Source organism: Eublepharis macularius, chromosome 3 (genome assembly GCF_028583425.1).
Source record: "Eublepharis macularius isolate TG4126 chromosome 3, MPM_Emac_v1.0, whole genome shotgun sequence".
In the NCBI taxonomy this organism is placed as follows: Eukaryota; Metazoa; Chordata; class Lepidosauria; order Squamata; family Eublepharidae; genus Eublepharis; species Eublepharis macularius.
Window position 1 is genome coordinate 182,269,398 of NC_072792.1, and position 22,457 is coordinate 182,291,854.

Genomic DNA, 22,457 nt, shown 5'->3' on the forward strand with positions numbered 1-22,457 from the left:
TTGCAAACCAACATGACTACCTACCTGAAACTCTTAAAATTGTACCTTTTATTTTAAGAAGTCTGTAAATGCCTACGGGAGCCAGTTTTTGAGCTGAGAAATGGAGGCAAGCACATGCCATATAAATAAATGGTGCTCACATTTGCTTCCTGCTTTCTTCGCCTCCCCCTTCCCCCTTTCGCTGTGTTCTCCTCCCAAGATCACCAAACTATACACCCAGGTCCCTTGGGGCAGAGCGTTTCCTTGTTGCTTTTGTAGTACACCTGTTGGACTATGAAAACCATAGGGTTTACTTAAGAGTTGTGATTACTGTAGAGCAGTTTGGAGTAGTTTATTGTGGCTTTATTGTTGATGTATATGTCTGCTATACTGTTGTTTATTTATATACTCATAGAGTTTATTGCATTTTGTGAATAGACACCAAATATTCATAGTTAGTAAATGGTACAGTAATTAGTTTCACCGTACAGACTTGCTTATTTCCTCCACATGTGTTTTTCCACCTACTTTGTTAGATAGCAAAACACCATCAGGATCCCTAGCCAAACTGGCCTGGGGTAAATTGCTACCTGTCCCCAAGGTGGCGATCAGCCTTACCCTGGGCACGTAAGAAGGGGGCACGAGAACTAAGCACTGATGTAACCCTTCCTGCCCTCCCTCTCATGATCTGCCCAGGTTCACAATGCTGCGTTTACTAGCATAATGGGCCTTGCCTCTGATCCTGTCTGCAGCTTATTCTTTATTTACTCCATTTATACTCTACATTTATTTTATTTTTATCTACTTTATTTTTACCCTGCTTTTCTCCCTAATGGGGACCCAAAGCGGCTCACATCATCCGTTTTATCCTCACAACAACCTTGTGAAGTAGGTTAAGCTGAGAGAGTATGACTGATCTAAGATCATCCAGCAAGCTTCCATGGGAGAGCGAAGATTCGAACCTGGCACTCTTACCACTACACCACACTGGTTTTCTGACGTGCTGTTCCTAGTCTGGCCTTCTGACCGCTACACAACTTACAGTGCAATCCTAGGAATAGTTACACCAGTCTAAGCCCATTGAAATCAAAGGGCTTAGACTGGAGTAACTCTTCTTAGGATTGCATTGTTAGACTTTAGGCTTGGTTGCTCTCTTTCTGCCGTGGGATTGCTCCAGAGCAGCACACATGCACGCGGGTGCACAGAGGCACACTGGGAGCACATAGAGACATGCACCCTGTGTCAAGGTGATATCAGAATTGCCCGTTTCCTGAAAACCTAATTGACCATTTTGGAAACACGGGCATGTTGGGACGTGTGGCCTCTGAATTCCAGTTGCTGCAGGGGAAGCCATAGGTGGGGGGCTGCTGCCTTCATGCGCTGCTTCTCAGCTTTCTAGAAGCATGTGGCAAGCCTCGGTTGGAAATCGGATGCTGCCCTGATTATCCCCTTGGTTGGACCCAACAGGACCCTTTTTATGTAAAGGTGATGACCGTTAAGTGTCTCCCCTGCTTTCCCCCTCTCGACCCGTCACAATTCAACCCGACTCCACTCGCCTCCAGCAGTTAACATTTCATAATTCTTAGACCGCTGGGCACATTCCAGAAGCCTTTGTGGAAAGCTAATTTTCAAGGCCGACTTTTTAAGAAATGTACAAGTGGGATAATAACCCCTTGATTAATTACAAGATTGTTTTAGTCTGACATGGTTCCCGAGCAAAGAAACGGAAAAGCTGAATTACTAAGGATGTTAAAACTAGTAACTTTAATCAGTGCTTTCAACGTCGTTTAATGAGCAGTAGGCACCATTAAGCAAAATGCAGATTTTAATTTTTTTTAAAAAGATTGCATTAAGCTGATTGCTTCCAAGTAATGGTAAGTTAAGGGTGGATGAAGACTCTTTCTTCTTCTAGAATGGGAGGAAGAATACTAGTTCATGCGACTCGGGGTGGGTGGGTAAATCAACTGCTGCCATTTTAAATTTAGTTTTGGAATTATGTTTACATTTTCTCTTACTGCTAGTTGCTCAAAGAGGCGGAAGGCATTTAACTCTGCTTAAGAGGATCTAGGGAGCTGCTTTATCCTTGGCCCTATAGAAAAATTAAAATTCAGTTCCAGAGAAATTCTACATAGGATTTGACTGTCCGTTTGTATATCAAGAAAAGTTGGGTTTCTGTTGCCTGAATGAATTACTCGAACTGAAGAAGTTTTTGAATGAGATTCTCATATTTTGCATAATTCTACAATTTCATTCATGCGCTGCTATTCACATTAATTGGTGGAGTCTCCCTGGGGGGGAAAAACCCCTGGAAGTGCCTCATACTATTTAAAAGCAAAAAACCACAAGCGATAAGCAATGATCACAGCAGGAAAACGACGAAGCTAAAAGCGGTTTTAGTGCAGAATAGAAAAGCATTATAAATGTTGGAGAAAACAAACAACTTAAACCGAATACCTGGGTGAAGGTTGGCACCTGGAGCCTGGAATTCGATCCACTGACAGGTGAGCCACAGGTTGGGCCTACAATATAGTTTTTTCCTCCATTTTTTCTAATTATGGGAAAGAAAAATGAGCTCTGTGGGGATTCAAAACCCTGCCTGCCCCCATGGGACTGGATATCTTTTTCAGACACCCTTTTAGCTTCTGAAATGCCATCCAGTATTGCCTGTGCAATTTGCAGTCATAAGGGCTAGAAACTTTATTTTAAAACATGGAGATTCTCACGATGCTGAGAATGAAAACCAGTATGAAAATGCAAGGCCTACAGTGCCAAGGGATGCAAAAACCAAACAAACCACTGTGTACAGCAAAATATATATATTAAATGCTAATAGTATATAAATATTCTCTAAATATGCTAATTATATCATGGAATATCTACACAATAGCAATTTACAATAATAATAACAACATTTGATTTATATACTGCCCTTCTGGTCAATGCCACACTCAAGAGTGGTTTATAAAGTATGTTATTATTATCCTCATGACAATCACCCTGTGAGGTGGGTGGGGCTGAGAGAGCTCTGAGAGAGCTGTGACTGAACCAAGGTCACCCAGCTGGCTTCAAGCAGATATTGATAACAATATCAAAACAATAATCCTCCAGTGAACCACAAAACATGAAAACCAGGACTGTTCCCCCTCCCCAGCTGCAGCTGTTCTAAGGGCTAAAATGCACAGTGTGTGTGACATAAGACACAGTTGCCTGACCCAACTTGTAGTAACGCATATGATTGAGGGAACTCCCCTTTGAAGCAATCCATTGCTCTGTTTGGCTCAGAAGGGTTGTGAGTGGGGGAAGAGGAGCTTCAAACCTCCCTTCCACGCCATTTTTGCCTACAGAAATGGGCTGCTTCCACACACGTTGGATAATCCACTTTCAATACTCTTTAGTGAACATTTGAAATTGATTTTCCATGTGTGGAACAAAAAATCCACTTCTAAAGGATTACGAAAGTGCATCGAAAGTGCATTATTCAACGTGTGTGGAAATGGCCCATGGTGTGGAGGGGAAACCTGAAGCCTCTTCTCACTTCACCGCGCTCCTGAGCTGAACTGAGCAATGAAACCCTTTGAAGGTGAGTTCCCTCTAACATAAATGTGGTTACAAGTCACATTAGGCACTAAAGTTGCCAACTTTGGGTTAGGAAGTTCCTGGAGATTTAAGGGTGTAGCCTGGGGAGTGGGTTTGCCAATCTCCAGGTGGTGGCTGGAGATCTCCCAGAATTCCAACTGATCTCCAGTGATTAGTTCCCCTGTAGAAAATGGCTGCTTTGGAGGGTGGATTCTACGGCATTGTACCCTGCTGAGGTCCCTTTCTTCCCCAAATCCTCCCCTCTTCAAGCTTCACCCCAAAAATCTTTGGGAATTTCCCAACCTGGAGCTGGCAACTCTACTGGAGAAGGTGGGATTTGGGACGGGACTTCAGCAAGATATCCTACTATAGAGTCTGCCCTTCAAAGATGGCATTTCCTCCAGGGGAAGTGATCTCTGTATTCCGAAGATCAGTTGGAATTCTGGGAGGTCTCCAGGACCCACCTAGAGATGACGGAAAAAGAGAATCATAGGAAAAAAAGTAGATCAACAGGTGAATCGTGACAAACTAACTGTGCAAACTAGTTAACAAACATTCTAGTATCAAAATCTAAAGTCTTTATAAAGTGCAAAAATATACAATTACTAAAGTACTCAAGTATTCAAGGTTGCACAGTCAATACTTCTGGCTTAATTAGCGTTAACAAACTGCAGTCCCACTGAAAAAAAGAGTCATAACAGACAAAACATTTAACCAGTTAACAGGAGTTAGCCATGTTAGTCTGTAGTAGCAAAATTGAAAGAGTCCAGTAGCACCTTTAAGACTAACCAACTTTACTGAGCATAAGCTTTCAAGAATCACATGCATCTGACAAAGAGAACTGTGATTCTCGAAAGCTTATGCTCAGTAAAGTTGGTTAGTCTTAAAGGTGCTACTGGACTCTTTTCTATTATGCCACCATCTTGTTTCTAAGCAGTATGGACTAGCTTGTCCAAGTACAACACAAACCGTCTTTCAGTGTGGAAATAGTACAACTAAAAGCAAAGGACATATTAGGCTTATAGTTGAAGGAATCGCTGGAAAACAGGCCAGCTTCATTGTCCCAGGAGCCAGTTTGCATGCCTGTTTCAGACGGACTTTCCTCAAGGGATTCAGCCAAGCCAACAATTCATGCCGTGTATATCATATCATCACTCTCAATCTCATTCTCCCTGTTAACTAGTTTGCATAGTTAGTTTGTCACAGTTCACCTGTTGTTCAACCTGGAGGATGGCAACCTTGTTGCAAAATAGAAAAGAATCCAGTAGCACCTTTAAGACAAACCAACTTTATTGTAGCATAAGCTTTCGAGAGCCACAGCTCTCTTCGTCAGATGCATGCATCTGACGGACAGAGCTGTGGTTCTTGAAAGCTTATGCTACGGTAGAGTTAGTCTTCAAGGTGCTACTGGACGCTTTACTATTTTGCAGCTACAGACTAACATGGCCAACTCCTCTGGATTTGCAACCTTGTTAGGTGCTCGAGTCATGACTCAGTTCACACGCACTGTGCATTTTGGCCCTGAGTCTTTGTCAACTCTGCTACTGGAGATGCACAAACTGGCGATGCCAAGGATTGGAACTGGGGCCTTCCGCATGCAAAATGCGTCATGTCCTCTGCTAGTAAGCACCAAGATCTTGTCCGCAGCCCTTTCTCTTACCCTCCTTGAGTGTCTCTGTGTTTCATCTTCTAGATGTTCAGCTTCCCGATGGGAGGACCCGCGAGTGTTTGATGTGCATCATGCAGAGAGATGGCTCCAAAACCCTGCTGTGTGCCGAAAGCGAGGACGACGCTGTGTGAGTCGCGGGTTGTGGTGGGCGAGCTTTCCCAGGGCGAGATGAAGTAGGAGGCTGTATAGTTTATGCATAGGAATACTCCTTTGCATATAAACTACTTTCTATTGAGCCAGGCCACGGGCCTATCGACCTCAGTGATGCCTACTCTCCAAAATCCCAGGCAGAGATTCTTTCCCATCACCAGCTACCTGGTCCTGTAACTGGAGATCCCAGAGATTAATCTGGACCTATGGTATGATTCTGGTCCAGAGCCCGAGCCCTCAGTCAGAATCCGTCCCACGGCAAGGCTTTTGGTTGGATAAATTTAGTCGCAAAGTAGAGAGTTTGCACAGCAGATAAAGAATCACAGACACATGTGTGTTCAGCTCCTAAAATAAATGTTTACTACATATAGGGAAAAATAATAAAGGTTACATTGGAGATAAAGTAAAGTAGAGCTGACTTAGTTCCTACATCCTGGAGATAACGGTCTAACTAACTGGAGAGCAATGGTGTCCTGGACAAAGGGAAGAATGTTAATTGCCCCCCCCCAATAAACCTGGTCAGCCAATAATCAATCCTAGATCTGTTCATTAAGCATGCAACTCCCCTTTACGCTGGCGGGAAGGACAACTCGACATCTAACTAGTCTGCAAACTGGTTATCTCTAACTAAACACAAACTAACTCTTTCATGACTGAAAGAGAATGACACTTGTAAAAATCCCAACACTTTTACTGGTTGGCAGGTGGTACCTTTACCTGATTTAATGCTTTAATGTGTAAAATTTGCACTTCCTATCATAGGCATCCAGTCAGTCCTACCCTACAGGTTCCACTTGCAGGCATGAGTCTGTGGAGGTCTCTCTCTCTCCCTGTCTCCACTTCACCTTCCACTGCCACCTGAAATATTCGCATAGAGGTTTGGAACACCCCTATGCTCTGGTTAACAGACACGAGTCGTGAAAGTTTGGTGTTCTTGATCTATTCCTCGTGTTTGGTATTGCTTGGTCTCTCCAGCCCTAAGTGGCTCCCAAGTTTTGTTTTCGCACCGAGAGGTCCTCTAGAGCTCAGCATTTTGCCAATTGTGCTTGGTTGGAATACCCCCCTGAGGAGGCTGCCTATTGGACCTGTAGGATCTGCATTCCAGCAGATCTTGGAGGAGGCAGAAACAACGCCCCCCTAGAACTTATACAGTCCAGAGAAAGAAAGAGTGGCAACAGAAACATGAGATTATGCCTGTTTTAAAGTTCCTACTATGCCACAGACTTACTGTGCGGAAGTCTTAACCTCAATACGTTCATTATTATCCCTGTTCGTTGCTGATAGTAATGATACTATTGATAAGTCTGATCATTTGCAAGTTGTAATTTTTAAAAAAAAATGGCAGAACACCTGCCATTGAGACACTACGTCCCTCCAAGGCCTTGCACTCTGCGGATAACCAACTCTGGGAGGTCCCTGGCCCACAGGATATTCGTCTGACCTCAAACAGGGCCAGGGCCTTTTCAGCCCTGGCTCCAGCCTGGTGGAACGCAATCCCGATTGAGATCCAGTCCCTGCGGGACCTGTTACGGTTACGCAGGGCTTGCAAAACGGAGATGTTCCACCTGGTCTTTGGTTGAGAGCCAGCGAATTGTCCATCTCCTGCCTGCTACGTCCCGTGCTCTGTTGGCGGCTGCCCTGTGCCTGTGCCACAGCTATATCCAAGGTTTTAAGGTATTTATCGTAGCTTGTATTGTCTGTGACACCAGTTTTGTATTAAATTTAGTTTTTAATTTTCTGTGTTGTTTTTAATTATTTGTATATAGTTTTAAAGTATGATGAATGTTCTTGTTAGCTGCCCTGAGCCCGTTCGCAGGGAGGGCGGGATATAAATCTAAATAAATTTAGAAGGCTCCCAATTCAATCCTTGCTGTCTCCAGTTCAAGCTTCTCCGTAGCCACTGGTAGGAAAGACCTTTCTGTGCTTGAACATCTGGAGAGCTGCTGCCAGCTAGAGGAGACCAAGACTTTTTTTCAGCAGGGACACGGTGGGACAGCGTTCCGGCACCTCTTAAAAATGGTCACATGGCCGGTGGCCCCGCCCCCTGATCTCCAGAGGGAAGATCTCGCACGACGTCGCGCAAAACTCGCGTGAGAAAACGCAATATTTCGCGTTTTCCCCGCAAGATGGCGCAACGTTCCAGAGGCAGGTAAGCCGTCTGGAAACGGCCCTGGAGGAGACAATAGATGGTCTGGCTGGGTGCACAGCAGCTACTTCATGTGGTGGAAGGCAGCTCTGGGGTCACAAGTGTGCAGTGTCCAGTTTGGGCTATGAGCTTGCGATGCGATCCCTCTGTGGACAAGGTGGGAGCACAGAGCTGCGCTGCCCAATCCGATTTAAAGGGCTGAGGGAGAAGTGAGCACGGAGATGCATTTCTCTTTGCAACCCAGACCTGGAGTGATTCCGCACACGTTGGATAATGCACTTCCAATCCTCTTTATAGATCATTTGGAACGGATTTTTTTTGTGCGCGGAACAAAAAATCCACCTCAAACGATTGATAAAGTGCGTTGAAAGTGCATTATCCAACGTGTGCGGAGGCAGCCATCCAATTGCCCTGATCATCTGCCTCGTGCAAGCAGAGAGACGCCAGGCAAGACCGGGCTGTACAAATACAGCCCAGCCAGCTGGGCGTAAGCGTTGTGGCCGTTCAGATACAAAGGACAAGAGATAAGGCTGCCGGAGTCCCAGTGGGTTGTGCAAATGGAGGTCCTTCCATTCTCTGCCTCTCGCATGTGACTAGAGAGAGCTCAGATTATTTTCCCGGCTTCCCTGGCGGAGGACCTCAGACAGATAATTCGAGGCAACTTGCAGGGCACCCCTCTCTTCTGTTGGAGTCATTTGCTCTGACGAATGCTGCTAAGAAGTGTTGCTCTCAAGTGCAATCCTATTAGAGAAATCCCCTTCAGAGGTTCTGCAGCCTTGTTGACTCTTCCACCGTGGTTGCCAGACACGTCACCGGGAAGCGGACACGTCACCGGGCATTGCGCTTACAATCCGCTCTGCAATCTGCTCGCTCTTCCTTTAGTGTCTGGCTATGGGGAAACTGTAGGGTGGAGGTGTGTGTGATTCAGGTCACTTCCATTTTCCAGCTTTTCTCTCCTGTCTCCGGAATATTGTTTTTTCTCTTCGGTACTGTTTCCCACATTCACAATTTGGCAAATGCACAAGCAGGATGCCCCAGTAATGATTCTTGTGGCTGAACTTAGGGGCTCTTTGCTTCTCACATAACACTTGAACATCTGTGATATGATGTCTCCACAAGCCATGTGTGACACTGCCTTCATCCCCAAACAAGTGTGATTTTTGGGATTCTGGCAGGCCAGGGACTCTGCACCTCCAAAAATCGGTCCCCAAGGAATGGTGCCTGTCTTACAACTGCCAGTCCAGTGACGATCTACGGGCCCGTCTCTCCCCATATATTCCCCAGAGGACACTCCGATCAGGGGACAAACAGCTGTTGGTGGTCCCTGGCCCCAAGGAGGCCCGCCTACCCTCGACTACAGCCAGGGCCTTTTTGGTCCTGGCTCCCACCTGGTGGAATGCTGGACCTACTATCTTTTCGCCAGGCCTGCAAGACAGAGTTGTTCTGCCAGGCATGTGGCTGAGGCTGGGCCTCCGCCGGCCTGGAAGAAAGGGGTGTATAAAACCCTCCCTGTGAAGGCTGTCCACCATCTTGTTTTAAATGTGTTGTTTTTAATGAATATGAATTTTTAATTGTATTTTAATTGTATTTTTAATATGTTGTTATCTGCCCTGAGCCCGCTTGCAGGGAGGGCGGAATACAAATTTGAAATTTAAAAAACACTAAATGTGGAAGGGCCATGTGGGAGGGCTGCAGCTCAGTAGCAAAGCACGTGTCCATGCAGAATATTTCAAGTTCAGTTCCCAGCTTCTCCAGATGCCAGGACTGAAAATGGCCACCTAAGAGAACTTTGGCCTACCAAAACCCACGGCGCTGGGCTTAATGGATCTGCTGAAAGGAGGGCTGCACACTGCTCCTGGTTTTGCACAGGAGTTCCATTGGCTGTTGGAAAGCCTCTCTCCTTCCACAATGCTCCAAAGGCGTGAACTACTCCAAAGGCGTACGTAGAATCTGTGTGCACATTAACAGAGATAGCTTTGCTCAACAGCAGCGCTCTTGTAAGTGCATGAAGTTCAGCAGCTTGTGCAGGCCAGGAAGCAGGCAAGGGTTCAGCTTCCACTGTTTCATGCTCAGTCACTACAGAATAACCTGCATATCTCTTTCCTTCTTCCATGAAGCTGCTGCCGTCCACAAAGAACTCGTTATCAGCATTTTCTATGGGCAACATCTCCTCTTGTATTTCTAGGGACTCTTTGGGACGGTATGCCCACAGGAACTGCAAGTCTGGAGTCCATCAGGCTCTTCCCAGCCTAGAGAAAATATTTCAAGAAGGGTGGGAAGAAGCCAAGCCATTTCCTTGTGTATTTATTCACTTCTGTGACTTAAAGCCGAAGCAATTCAAAGACATCCTGAAACTATGAAAAAAGAATCTCACATCACTTAACACGTACAAGACGAAGTATATCAGTACCCAACTATAACCCCCACCAGATAAACTCTAGGTAGATAACTAAAACCAGAATATCATACATCCGGAATAAAATGCATTAAGGGGTGAAAACTGAACCTTAGACGTTGTGCTGGATCGTTTTTGTCACCTTCGCGGCAGGTTCAGAAAAGGATACCACCAAACGTGCCTTATCATTTAATAACCGGAGGGGAGGTTTTAATGGAATCGTCACGGCAGAGATTCTATCTAAAATTGGTAGCAGCAATTTGCCTCCTCGGAGCAAGAGGAGGAAAGTATTTGTCAGTGTGGCAGAGGATTTTCCCAGATCGCAAAGGTGCTGAGACCGTTATCGCCTCTCCTGAGTTTGCCTTGAGATAGGAAAGGAGTAACCGTATTATTCTGTTACAGCAAAATAGAACACAAGTCCAGTGGCATCTTCTAGACGAATGACGTTTATTTCTACATGAGATTTCATGAGTCAGAGCTCGCTTCTTCAGATATGTGAAGGGAAGATAGAATTCTTATAGAATTCTGTGGCCATCGTCACACGGGGCCCATATTTCGTCAGTTTTGCGCTAGAAATTGTTTCTTCTGTTATCATTATTAGAATGGATTCTCCCATCTTTTGATGACTGCTTGCACTTCCAGTCAGTCACATTAAAAGGGAAAAGCGCAATTTGACGGTCAGTCAAAGTGCCTCTGGAAACGGGGCCCTAAAAATCCTCCCCTTTTTTTGGTATTTTTTACGCATATTTGAGCTATATCACTCTTCTATTATACCAATGTTGTGCTGGGCCAACCCAAAAGCCTACTGTGATAGGTAGCAGAGGTTTCCCACCCATGGCAGAATAGTGCTATAGCGCTATAAGGCTGATGTTTAAAAAAAAATTACTTTGAGGCTTAATTGCGGGTCGTGCTGGGGCTTGTGGGAGTGTAGGGCAGGAGAATCAGTGTTAGGTGAGACAGATGATCGGGGGGAATGAGCGTTTTGGCGTTGCAAAGCGTTCATAGTCGATCCAGGGCATTCACATGGAAGTGGCTAAAGACAACATAAAGAGTCACAAAGCGTGAATTGGGGAGAATGGCGAAATCGCAAGAGAGCCGGAACAAGGTGAGCATTCAGCGGGAGATGGCGCTAGTTTGGCGCTAAATTTATGGTCGTGTGACGGCGGCCTATCTTATCAATTCAATCCTATCAATTCAATCTTATAGAATTCATCTCCAGATAAGCAGAATTCCAAGTACGATCTTACCTCCACGATTTGAGCTTTTGTGAGCTGAGACTCACAAAAACTGATATTGAAATAAATGGTGTTAATCTATAAGGTGCCACTTGACTTGTTTTGTTTAGCTGTATGGTAGCCTGGCATGTGTCCTGACCTGGATAGCCCAGGCAAGCCAGATATCATCAGATCATCAGAGCCACAAGGAGAAGCTTGCTTTCTTCCACAAACTCGACTCAATTAACTAACCCCGTCTTCTTGACTAGCCAGGTTAGTCTTCCCCATTGGTCTCTCTGGGCCTTAAATCTCAGCCTGGAGGGAGAGAGGAAAGCCAATGTAATGTGTTCATTTGTTATTCATCTGCAGCCGGAGGCCAGCTTCCTTCCGGTGCCACGATTTGCAAAAGTGGAACGGTCACGCTGTTCAGTGTCAAAGGCACATTTATCTATTTACGTATTCATCCTTTTAGTTTACATTGGACCATTTTTAAAAAGACACTGTCGGGAGTTGGACAGTGCCAATATCTTGATATCTCTGGCACCTGCCAATCAGTACTGCGCACAGTTGAGTTTTTACAGCACACTTGCAGAGCAAGATCTTTTCCAGCTTCTCTTTGTTCTAACTCTTTATACAGTCCTTCACGGACTGGGACCTGCATACCTGTGGGACCGCCTTTTCCATTACGTCCCTTGCAGGGTGTTGTGCTCTGCAGACAAGCAACTCCTGGTGGTCTCTGGCCCAAAGGACATCCGTCTGGCCTCAACCAGGGCCAGGGCCTTTTCTGCCCTGGCCCCGGCCTGGTGGAACAGTCTCCCGCTGGAGATCCAGGCCCTGCGGGACCTGTTACAGTTCCGCAGGGCCTGTAAAACAGAGATGTTCCGCCGGGCGCTTCGGCTGAGTGCCAGCGGGTGTCCCCCTTCTTCTATCTAAGACCAAGCTTCTCCTTGTGGCTCCCTGGATGGCAAAGCCCATGTGGTTGTGAAGGAGTGGGTTGGCCTTCGGTTTGCAATCTCTCTCCTATCAGCAGGGAAAATGGTGAAGGCTCGGCTCCACCACCCTCCATGCCGGTCATCTCAAAGAGCCTGCTGAGCTCCCAGATTCCACATGCAGTTTGTGTGGGCGATGCCGGGGTGGGTGGCAAAAGAATTTGCCTTGCAAACTGGTTTCTTTGTAATCCGCAGTCGCCAGAGTTAAAAGTACGCACTTGTTTGGAAGTAATGTCTTCCCACTTCCACAAACATGCCCTGGAAGCTCAGAACTGGGCACGTTCTGGAGTCCCGGGAACGTTTGCTTTCATTAAAATGAACATCAAGTTTCTAGTCCTTAAAGCACGGTTTCTTTCTGCAGCAGCCTGGGGAAGGGAGGAGATTAGTGGCCTTTAAAAGTGTCTGGTTCCTTGGATACTGTTTTGCTTAAACTCTCGTGTGCTGATTTTGTTCACAGAGCTTGGAAGATGGCAATTCTGGAAGCGAAGGCAACGCAGGTGAGTCTCTTTTGCCACCCATTCCTTGAGTGAGTCAATGATTCCTATCTCTTGAAATGCCCCCCAAAGGCTCGAATTGCAGCTGCCTGCTACTGCCCCATCTCCCCGCATTCGTTTCTGATGAGAACATTGAAGATTGTAGGGAATTTCCCAAGATTCAAGGGGAATTCAGCTCCAAAGTTCAGAGTGGAAAACTGAACTTGTGAATTGAACACACAAGATTTGTGTTCACAGGTTTTTAAACATTTTTAGGGGGCAGGAGAATATCCTGGAGTGGATCCCCAAATTTAGTCTTCAGTTCCCCAGGAATCTGGTTTAATCAAAGAGGAACCCACATTTAACCCCTTCCTCCCTAATTGGGCAGCAAAGGAAGGAAGGAAGGAAGTTGTCTTCGGTTAGGATTAAGAAACTAGCATGCAGAGAGGAATGCCCCTTCTTTCCTTTTCAGTTTGTTCTGTGGAGATGTAGACCTTCTTTCTTTTTAGTCATGTTTTGTTGGTGCAACAGGGGCAAAAACACTTCAAATGAAAAACTGGTCAACACTCTCTAGTTAATAGCATCGTATGAATTAATGTCTGCATTCTCGATATAGCACAACAAGGAGAGAGAATCATGGTGAGAACTGGCAGAAACAAAAACAAGCTAGCCTGCGATATACTGACTAAGATGTAATAAGTCACAGTCAATACAGCAATAATGCAAAGAAAATATGTGGAAAATATTCTAATATAGAAATGTATAGTTCTATGTCTGTCATATAAGGTCTTACTGTTGGACTCATGTTTGATTGTTGGATATGCTCTATAGACAAATTCTGTTATATGCTGCTATTCATGCACTTTAATATTACATCTTAGTCAGTATATCGCGGGCTAGCTTGTTTTTGTTTCTGCATTCTCAATTTGCCCACAAAGAAAACCAAGTTCAGGTAAGCAGATGTCTGCTTGCAGTCTTGGAGACACTACATGAGACGAATTATACGAGGACGCACAAGCGAAGGGAGATGCAATGTTAGCCGGGAAGCGTAGTTTGAATTTCACCTTTCTACAGAGCTGGCAAAGATCGCTCCTCAGAGGGTTTGTTAATTTCCTCTTTGCCTCCCTGAAGGCTCTGTCAATTATTAACAAACTCTCTGAGGAGCGATCTCTGCCGGCTTTGTAGAGAAAAGTGGAATATAAACTATGCTTCCCAGCTAACATTGCATCTCCCTTCACTTGAGCGTCCTCGTGTAATTTGTCTCGTGTAGTTTAGCTGGGTCCAGGGGACATAAATCTGGTGGGATCCTGCAATTTCAGTTTTGCAAAAGTAGGACAAATAACCTTTAAAAGGTAGGCACCAATAGCAGCTAACAGCACTGGAACCTGGGGGAACCGGAGGCGCTCCCTACAGTTTCTCCCCACTCCATGCTCCTAATGCTTCCTTGCCCTCATTTCCTTCTAGAATTCAATGACACTTGTCTCTTGCCCCAAAGAGAATAACTCGCTCAGCTGGGAGACCCCAAGGAACAGCTGTTGAGAGAGCTGCTTCCAACAACTCGTGCATTCTGTTCCTGGTAAAGCTAGAATGTGGGGTAAAGGTTTTTTGGGGGGGGGATTAACAATGTGGGGGTGCATTTCCTGGGTGAACTGCTTCCTCTTGCTATCCACCTTGCCCCAGGCCTCAAACACTGCGCACTGAGGGTTCATTTGAGAGGAATCTTATAGTCTCTCTCCTGCAGCCTGAAAAGGCTGGTGTGTGCCTTCCCCCCCAAACTGCATTGCCAAGCCCCTGGCATCATGCCGACAGGATCCCTGAAGCTTTGATCAGGAGTTGCCCGCCTCATTTCCTCTAATGCGGCTCTATTTTTAACTAAGCGTCTTTCCAATTTCCAGGCTTGGCCTGGCACCGATCAATACGCGCGGTCTGGTTGCAAATCAATTGCTCTGGTGTAGCGTTTCAGGCAGGTACAAGAAAGAAGAGCTTGAAACCAAAGGTTTAACTGCTTCATTTTGAAGCCAGGCAGGAAATCTGCAATGCAATGCAGAGTCATTCCACTCTAAGCCCTTTGAAATCAGTGGACTTAGACTGGAGTAGATCTTCCTAGGATGATGCTGTCATTTTTATCCCATCTCCCCAGCATCCTACAACTGTACTTTCATGGTGTATGAGGTTTCCTAAAGGGATGTTCCCCTTCCTTCATTGCAGATGTGCTGGTTTGTAAACATTCTGACTGAAGTATTGTCGAAGGCTTTCACGGCCGGAGAACGATGGTGGTTGTGGGTTTTCCGGGCTGTATAGCCGCGGTCTTGGCATTGTAGTTCCTGACGTTTCGCCAGCAGCTGTGGCTGGCATCTTCAGAGGTGTAGCACCAAAAGACAGAGATCTCTCAGTGTCACAGTGTGGAAAAGGTGTTGGCAGGTCATTTGTATCTACTCAGGAGGGGTGGGGTTGAGCTGAGTCATCCTGTAAGAGTTTCCCAGGGTGTGGAATGCTAATGGCGGGAGGCTTCACTGTATCCTGAGGAGGTTCTTTTGCATATGCATTCTGACTGAACATTTTTTAACATTCCTATTTTCTTTATTTATAGTCCGCCTTGCTCACTGAGACTCAAGGCGTGTTATGCAATGTGAGTCTGTACGGTCAATTTCAACGACATTTCAGTAAACAATGTAACAGGGTACATGACTGCAAATTTTCAAAGACTTAAACCAGCAGAAATCCAATACAGGGCTGAAGAAATGCTGAAACAGAACAGAAGCCATTCTAAACCTGATATATTAAACAACACAAAACTACCCAGTAGGATCATACTTACAGCAACAGACAGTACATACTAGTAACTAGGGATGTACACTTCAGGTTTCTGATTTGGATTTTTAACCCGAATCAGGTCCAATTTGGAAAGATTTGGGATTCCCAAATCAGCCTCAGCGTTGCTGAGCCGATTCGGGAATCCCGAAGCAAAGCTTTCCGAAGCGATTCGTATTGCTTTGGGAAGTTTTGGATAAAACAGCAGCAGCCACAACACATTTCTACTGTTTGCATTTGCAAACAGCAAGAAAAGTTTCAAAGTGGCAGAGCGGGAAGTTTGAAACTTTGAAAGCAACACTTTTCTTGCTGTTTGCAAGCGGCAAGAAAAGTGTTGCTTTCAAACTTCGCCCACTGCTTTTTCACCTGATGGGAGGGGGAGGAGGGAACCCCCTCCCCTTCCCATTGACTGAAAAAAGCAGCAAGGTGGGAAGTTTGAACTTTGAAAGCAACACTTTTCTTGCCACTTGCAAACGGCAAGAAAAGTGTTGCTTTGAGCTTCGGTATGCTCCGTAAAGATTACCGAATTTTTATGGAGCTTTCCGAAGCGTTTAAACACCCAAATCCCAAAATGTTTTGCCGCTTCAGGATTCAGGTTATCCCAAATGATTTTCCCACTTTGCGTAAACCTGAAGCAGTTTCTGGTGCACACCCCTAGTAGTAACTTCTGTAGTACCTATCCCTTTTCTAATGAATCTCTTTGAGATCACTTCCTTACAGTATCCCTCCTCCTCAGCAGTTAAGATGTTTGTGAACATTCTGTGAAATGATGGTTGTTGTGGGTTTTCCGGGCTGTATTGCCGTGGTCTTGGCATTATAGTTCCTGATGTTTCGCCAGCAGCTGTGGCTGGAATCTGCTAGCGAAACGTCAGGAACTACAATGCCAAGACCACGGCAATACAGCCCGGAAAACCCACAACAACCATCATTCTCCAACCGTGAAAGCCTTCGACAATACATTCTGTGAAATATCAGAAACTCTGAATACACCCCACAATGTTCATTGTCCTTCTTTGGAGGAGGAAATTTAAGGACCAGGAAGGGTTCTGCAGGTTAGGAGAGGGGCTTTATCAATTGTGGAGAAACCCTCTTTTTGCAAACAAAGAATAAAGACTGGTCAGATCTCCCCAGATTTGGAATGGATGGCACAGTCATAAGCCTCCCAGAGGCCAGGGATGGACAGGGCAGGGGCTTAGGTGTAAGTAAATATAGGCTGTAGGATGACAGGATATAGGATGTGGCTTGCTTCCCTTCTGCCCAGTACAAGTCTCTGTGAAGGATGCACCCCCCCCCCAGACCTCTACCATTGCAGGAGCTGGCACACATTGAGCTCAGAAGATGCCTGCCTCTTCATCCCCCAAGCCCAAGGATTTGAGCTAATCAGGCTTCAGGGCCATTCACCCAGAAGCCACAGGTGGGGGTGTCAGTTGTCTTGTGGGCAAGCTGGGCTCAGGCCAAGCCAGGCCACCCAGGAGACTGTTTCAGGTGGCACAATGAGCCCCAGCCATCGGTGGCATGGGAGGCAACCAGCGTTGCTTCCTGGGCTGGCACTTCTGCAAGCTGGGTCATAGCGCTTGCACCCAGCCAGCGGCAAAGCCTGGCTTGGGGCAACAAATGATGTCAAATTGACCCAGGGCTCATGGCTACTTTTCCCATGAATCCCTCTTACGATAGGTCACGGCCTTAACAATTGACGTCAACAACATCTGGATTATAATACAACAACCACAGCAACAGTAAATACCTCTAACATATACCATACAGTTTTATAACGGTCATTAAAACCACAACAAGTTAAAACTAAAACTAGCATCAATTTGAGCAATTCAGTCAGTCAGCAAAATAAAACGTTTATCCATCAGCCACAATGGCAGTAGACAATTTTGACAACGCCTTTCTCACCCTGGCAATGAACTTTGCCATTTGCATGGTTATCCATTTGCTTTTGTCGGCAAGTAGTATAATTAGTCTATCATTATCTGCTCTCCCAGGATATTGTAATAAAATATCCTCAAGGTATCTTTCACATACCAATGCAAATCCTGGGCAATAGAAGACCGCACGGCCTAAGTCTTCAATAGAATTTTATTCACAAAAACAGACACTTTTTACATATGGGATCACATTATCATGAACCCCTCAAGTGATGCGTGTTTGTGTGCGTGATGAAAACATGGGAAGGGAGATGGGGTAGGCTTCCTTTTTGCCTACACCCTCTCCTCCTGTGTATCTCATTGCACACCCCCTTCATATATGAGATTAAGGTATTTATACTGCTTTGCAAAAAAGAAGTGCTTTAATGCACCGTGCATGCTTGAAAAAGTCCCCAATGCACACCCGCCATTCCCCTCCCTTCTCCCTAGTCAGAACACAAGTCCAGTCATGGAACAGATTTCCCTTGAAAACCTTGCCCCATCCCTCCAGCACTAATTGTATGGTTCCTAGGAGAAAATGTGCAACCTCTGTTCCTACAATGGACATTGGAGATGGCTGCATAGCATAGTGGTTAGGGTGTCAGACTAGGATCAGAGACGCTCAAATCTCCACTGTGCCACGGAAGCTTGCTGGGCCACTCAGGTTCTCCCAGCCACACCTACCTCACAGGGTGGTTGTTGTGAGAAATAAGTAGAGAAGGATGTCGTAAGCCGCTTTGAGTCTCTTTGGGGAAGAAAAGTGTGGTATAAGTAAATATAGGCTATAGGATGATAGGAAGCAGAGGAGAAGTTACGAGTTCGTGATAAGCAGTGGGGACCTGGCTATGGCAACCGGGCATGGAAAGTAGGGTTGCCAGCTCCAGGTTGGGAAATTCCTGGAGATTTGGGGGGTGGAGCCTGGAGAAGCCTGGGTTTGGGAAGGGACCTCAGCAGGTATCATACCATAGAGCCCACCTTCAAAGAAGCCATTTTCTCCAGGGGAAGAACTGGTCTCTGTGGCCTGGGGATCCAGTTGTAATTCCGGGAGATCACCAGCCACCACTTGGGGTTTGGCAACCCTAAGGAAAGGTGATGGGCCGGAGCTTCTTAAGGAAAGACTTGGGTGGGGGGCTTGGAAGAAGAGATTGAGGGGGGCACATTCTGCACTCCTGGACTGCGGCAGCTCCAGTGAGACGGGAGTTCTGCCTTTCACATGGGAAGCCGCCACAGAAGTCCACGGACAGAGCTCTCACCTCAGAATCAGCTCTTTTCAACAGAGGCCATTTCCACATGTGCAGCTAGGAGTCCTGGACCAATGGTGTTAACTGTGTGATACTCTGTAGACAACAACCTGAAGATTTTCATGACCAAGTCAACACAAGAAGGAGATTGTCTCAAGATAAGAGGAGAACTCGGTGGAGACCCAGCTCCGCCTGGGCCAAAATCCATTTCCAAGTAGGGGACAAACCCACAAGGAGGGGGATGGCCATTGCCTCTTCCACCTGCTGTTGCCTCCCAGAAACCGGCATTCAGAGGTATACTACCTCTGAACCTGGAGGTTCTATCAGATCTCCATTTAGTTCTCTCCTGCACAGGAGATGTAGAGATGGGAAGAAAAAGTAAAAGACGAGGACAAGAGAGGAGATTTTTACTGCATCGGATCAAGGTTTGCCTCTGGTTTGAACGCACAAGAGACACCTTCAAGAGGGGATTGGATAAACATATAAAGCAGAAGTCCATTAGTGGCTATGAGCCACAAGGTATAGATGGAACTCTCTGTCTAGGGCAGTGATGCTCTGTATTCTTGGTGTTTGGGGGGGGGCAATCAGTGGGGGGGCTTCTAGTGTCCCTTCCCCACTGGCAGACCTCCTGAGGACACCTGGTTTTTTGGCCGCTGTGTGACACAGAGTGTTGGACTGGATGGGCCATTGGCCTGATCCAACATGGCTTCTCTTACGTTCTTATGTTCACAAGGACTTTGGTTAAAAATTCCCTTTGTTGAATCATTCATCGAAGTTTCGTTTTAAAATCCCTCCACCTGCAGAATTACACAGATCTCCTCCTCCTCTCCCGGGTTCCTCCTTTGATCATTCCCTGCTCCCCCTGAAGTGTGCACAAGTCATGCAGAGAAACACCGAAGGACTCCATCTCCTGCTGAGTGCATGGCTGATGCGCCGAGCTTTCTGTGGCTGGATGCGAGTGGAGAGTGTAGTATTTTTTTTCTCTGCTGGGTAGCTGTTGGATTGTTAAAAGTTCTATCTGGTTAGTAACAGTCAAATATTGGGAATCTACTGGAGAAATTCACCATGTAGGTGCACATGACAGGAGCAAAGTCTGCTTCTCCCAGGGCTGTGTGCATGCGTGCGCATGTGTGCGCATGCATGCGCAGACTTAGAGGCAGTCATATTCTGCAGCAAATTGAAACAGCTGCCTTACGTTTGGGGTGCCCTTGTTATGCACAAAAGATAATACCGCAGGTGGCCCAAACCAGCTTGCTGCATCAAATCAGTTTTCTACAAAAGGCTCTCTGGTACTGATTTCTATTGGAATCTATAGAATAATATAACACGTATGTGTAATATTTTATAAGTGCAGCCCTACAAGCAGTATATCAGTTCTTACAGAGTTTCAAGTCTTCTTGTTTCAAGTGTCAAATTCTTACAGGTTGCATTACAAGTACTACTTTGGCTCCTGAGCATAGAAAAAGTGCAAAGCATGTAATACTGAAAAAGCATAGGTTTAGGATATAAAAACAAGTATATAAAAACCTCCAAATCTATATCCATCACCCTGAAGGGCAAGGGAGTGGGAGATGGCAGATCCTAACCATGGGCAAAATCCGTGGGGAAGCTATCCCATGCAGGCTTCACGGAAATGACTGAGAGGTGCTCTCTTTCTCGGCTCCCATTTGGATGGTAGAGATAAACGCAGAGCTGGATTTCCAGCCATTGGAAGGAAGGGCCGCAATGCCATTGGTGGTGTCCCTCCCCCCCCCCACTCTCCAAGACCTGCAGATGTGTGCAGATATATGTATATTTGCGTATACAAATAGCAAAACTCCATGTTCTTGACACAGAATAGAATAAAGAAAGAACTGGCACAGCCCTGGCATTGAGGAGGTGCCTCCTGTCTGCATGGATGACCTTGACTGTATTCCTTTCCCTTTGAGCTGCTGCAGCTCTGCTGGAATTCTGCCTCTGTGTGTGTGTGTGAGAGAGAGAGAGAGAGAGAGAGAGACAGAGACAGAGACAGAGACAGAGAGAGACAGAGAGAGATCAGCAGAAATGTCTGTTCCGCTCAGTCTTCAGTTGTCAAATTTCACCAATTAAGAGCGAAACTGCATCACCCGTCTGAGCCTAGAAGTGGCAGCGGGCTCTCACCAGCCTCAGACTTCAGAGTCTTGACCCAGTCTCCTTGAAATCACTGCGGACTTGGACCTCGGGGAGAAGGGAGGCCACACCCATGCAACGAAGCCAGGTTGCAACTAGCCTCTTTAAGCATGCACACACGAAATCGCTTTGAGTGCATTAGTTCCCTTTAAGGTCCTTTTAACAGCCAGACTGATAATGGGGTGGACTTTCCTCTCCCCTTGCAGTGCCTGCTTGGGTGTGAAGTGAGGGGTCCAGTCTGGATGAAGCAGTTGGGCATGTGCGTTTGGCCACTTTATTCCAGAATTCAGGATTCCCAAATATACTAGGGAAAAATACCAGTAAGATATTTTTCCGGTATATATTCAGACCGGATATATTGAATCTCGCACCCCTATTGTGGAATATTTTGGCAGATGAGCCTTTGCATCACTCTTAGAAATGAAAAACATGTTTTTTTCTTGCTTTTTCTTCTTGATCTACTTTATTTCCATCTTACGTGTATGCATGTGCTCAATTTTAGTATGTACAGCTACCTTAGATACTGGGTCAGGCCATCATTTAACAAGGTCTATATTGTCTACCCTCTGACTGGCAGCGGCTTTCCGCTGTCTTAGGCTGGAGTCTTTCATGTCACTCTTCTCTAGATCCTTTTAACTGGAGGTGCTGGGGATTGACCCCCATTTATTTATTTATCTATTTGTTTATTTATTTATGAGAGTCAGTTTGGTGTAGTGGTTAAGAGCAGCAGGACTCTAATCCGGAGAGCCAGGTTTGATTCCCAGCCCCTCCGCTTGAAGCCAGCTGGGTGACCTTGGGTCAGTCACAGCTCTCTCAGAGCTCTCTCAGCCCCACCCACCTCACTGGGTGATTGTTGTGAGGATAATAATAACACACTTTGTAAACTGCTCTGAGTGGGCATTAAGTTGCCCTGAAGGGTGGTATATAAATCGAATGCTGTTGTTGTTAATATTTACAGTACTGCCTCTAACAAGGGATTCACCCTAAGAACCCAATGCAACACTACCAGGTGTGTACAATCTCATTTAGTAATTAAAGTGCAAGTGCTCGATACTATCTATTCCACACAATAATTACAAAAATTCATAAATACATGATTTCATAGTCAATATCACCAAAGTATTCAGGCCTGAATATTTTCCAATGTATAAACAAGGTATTCAGTCCCGACTATTTTCCAGTGTATAAAGTCCCGTATTTGGTGAATTGCATCAGGTTGCAGTAATTCCATTAATGTTCAACACACGCAGCCAAGTGGTTGCCTAGGATTTTGCAAGCTTCTTACACACTGAAGATTCCGGGGAGCAGTTACGCTCGAAATAGCTGAAAATCTCCAAGTGGTTAATGGCAAAAACGGGCTGAAAATGGCTGAAAGGGGGCCCAAAATGGTCAGGATCGAGCCACTACTTAGTGGGAGACTGATCCACCACCCATCAGAGGCCTGATCTGGGTCGTTTCGGCGAAACGGTCCCAAATGGTCCCCAAATGGCTGAGAGTCAGGTGGGCGGGGCCACCTGACATGTGACCTCTTTGGGGAACTGCCGGAACTGCATTCCAGCGCGTTCCCCCTCAAAATGAGCCCTGGGTATCACAGATGGCCAAGAGTGGGCAGCCCCTGTTCTCCCCGCTCTGAAAGATAGGACAATAAGTCAATATTGGAGTGCTTTCGTAGGGATCTGAGAGGATGTCTTTCGTGACCAGACAACGCAAATCCTGCATATGTCTTCATCAAGGAAGACAAATGGATGTTTCT

At 45.9% G+C, this 22,457-nt stretch overlaps 1 protein-coding gene across 1 annotated transcript in view; it reads left to right on the plus strand.

Moving 5' to 3' along the window:
• Positions 1–22,457, plus strand: part of PLEKHB1 (pleckstrin homology domain containing B1) — a 41,258-nt gene that overhangs the window by 12,476 nt on the left and 6,325 nt on the right. The window contains exons 3-4 of the mRNA XM_054974734.1: positions 5,249–5,351; positions 12,576–12,615. Coding sequence (XP_054830709.1) covers positions 5,249–5,351; positions 12,576–12,615 — 143 coding nt within the window. The remainder of the gene's footprint in view (positions 1–5,248; positions 5,352–12,575; positions 12,616–22,457) is intronic.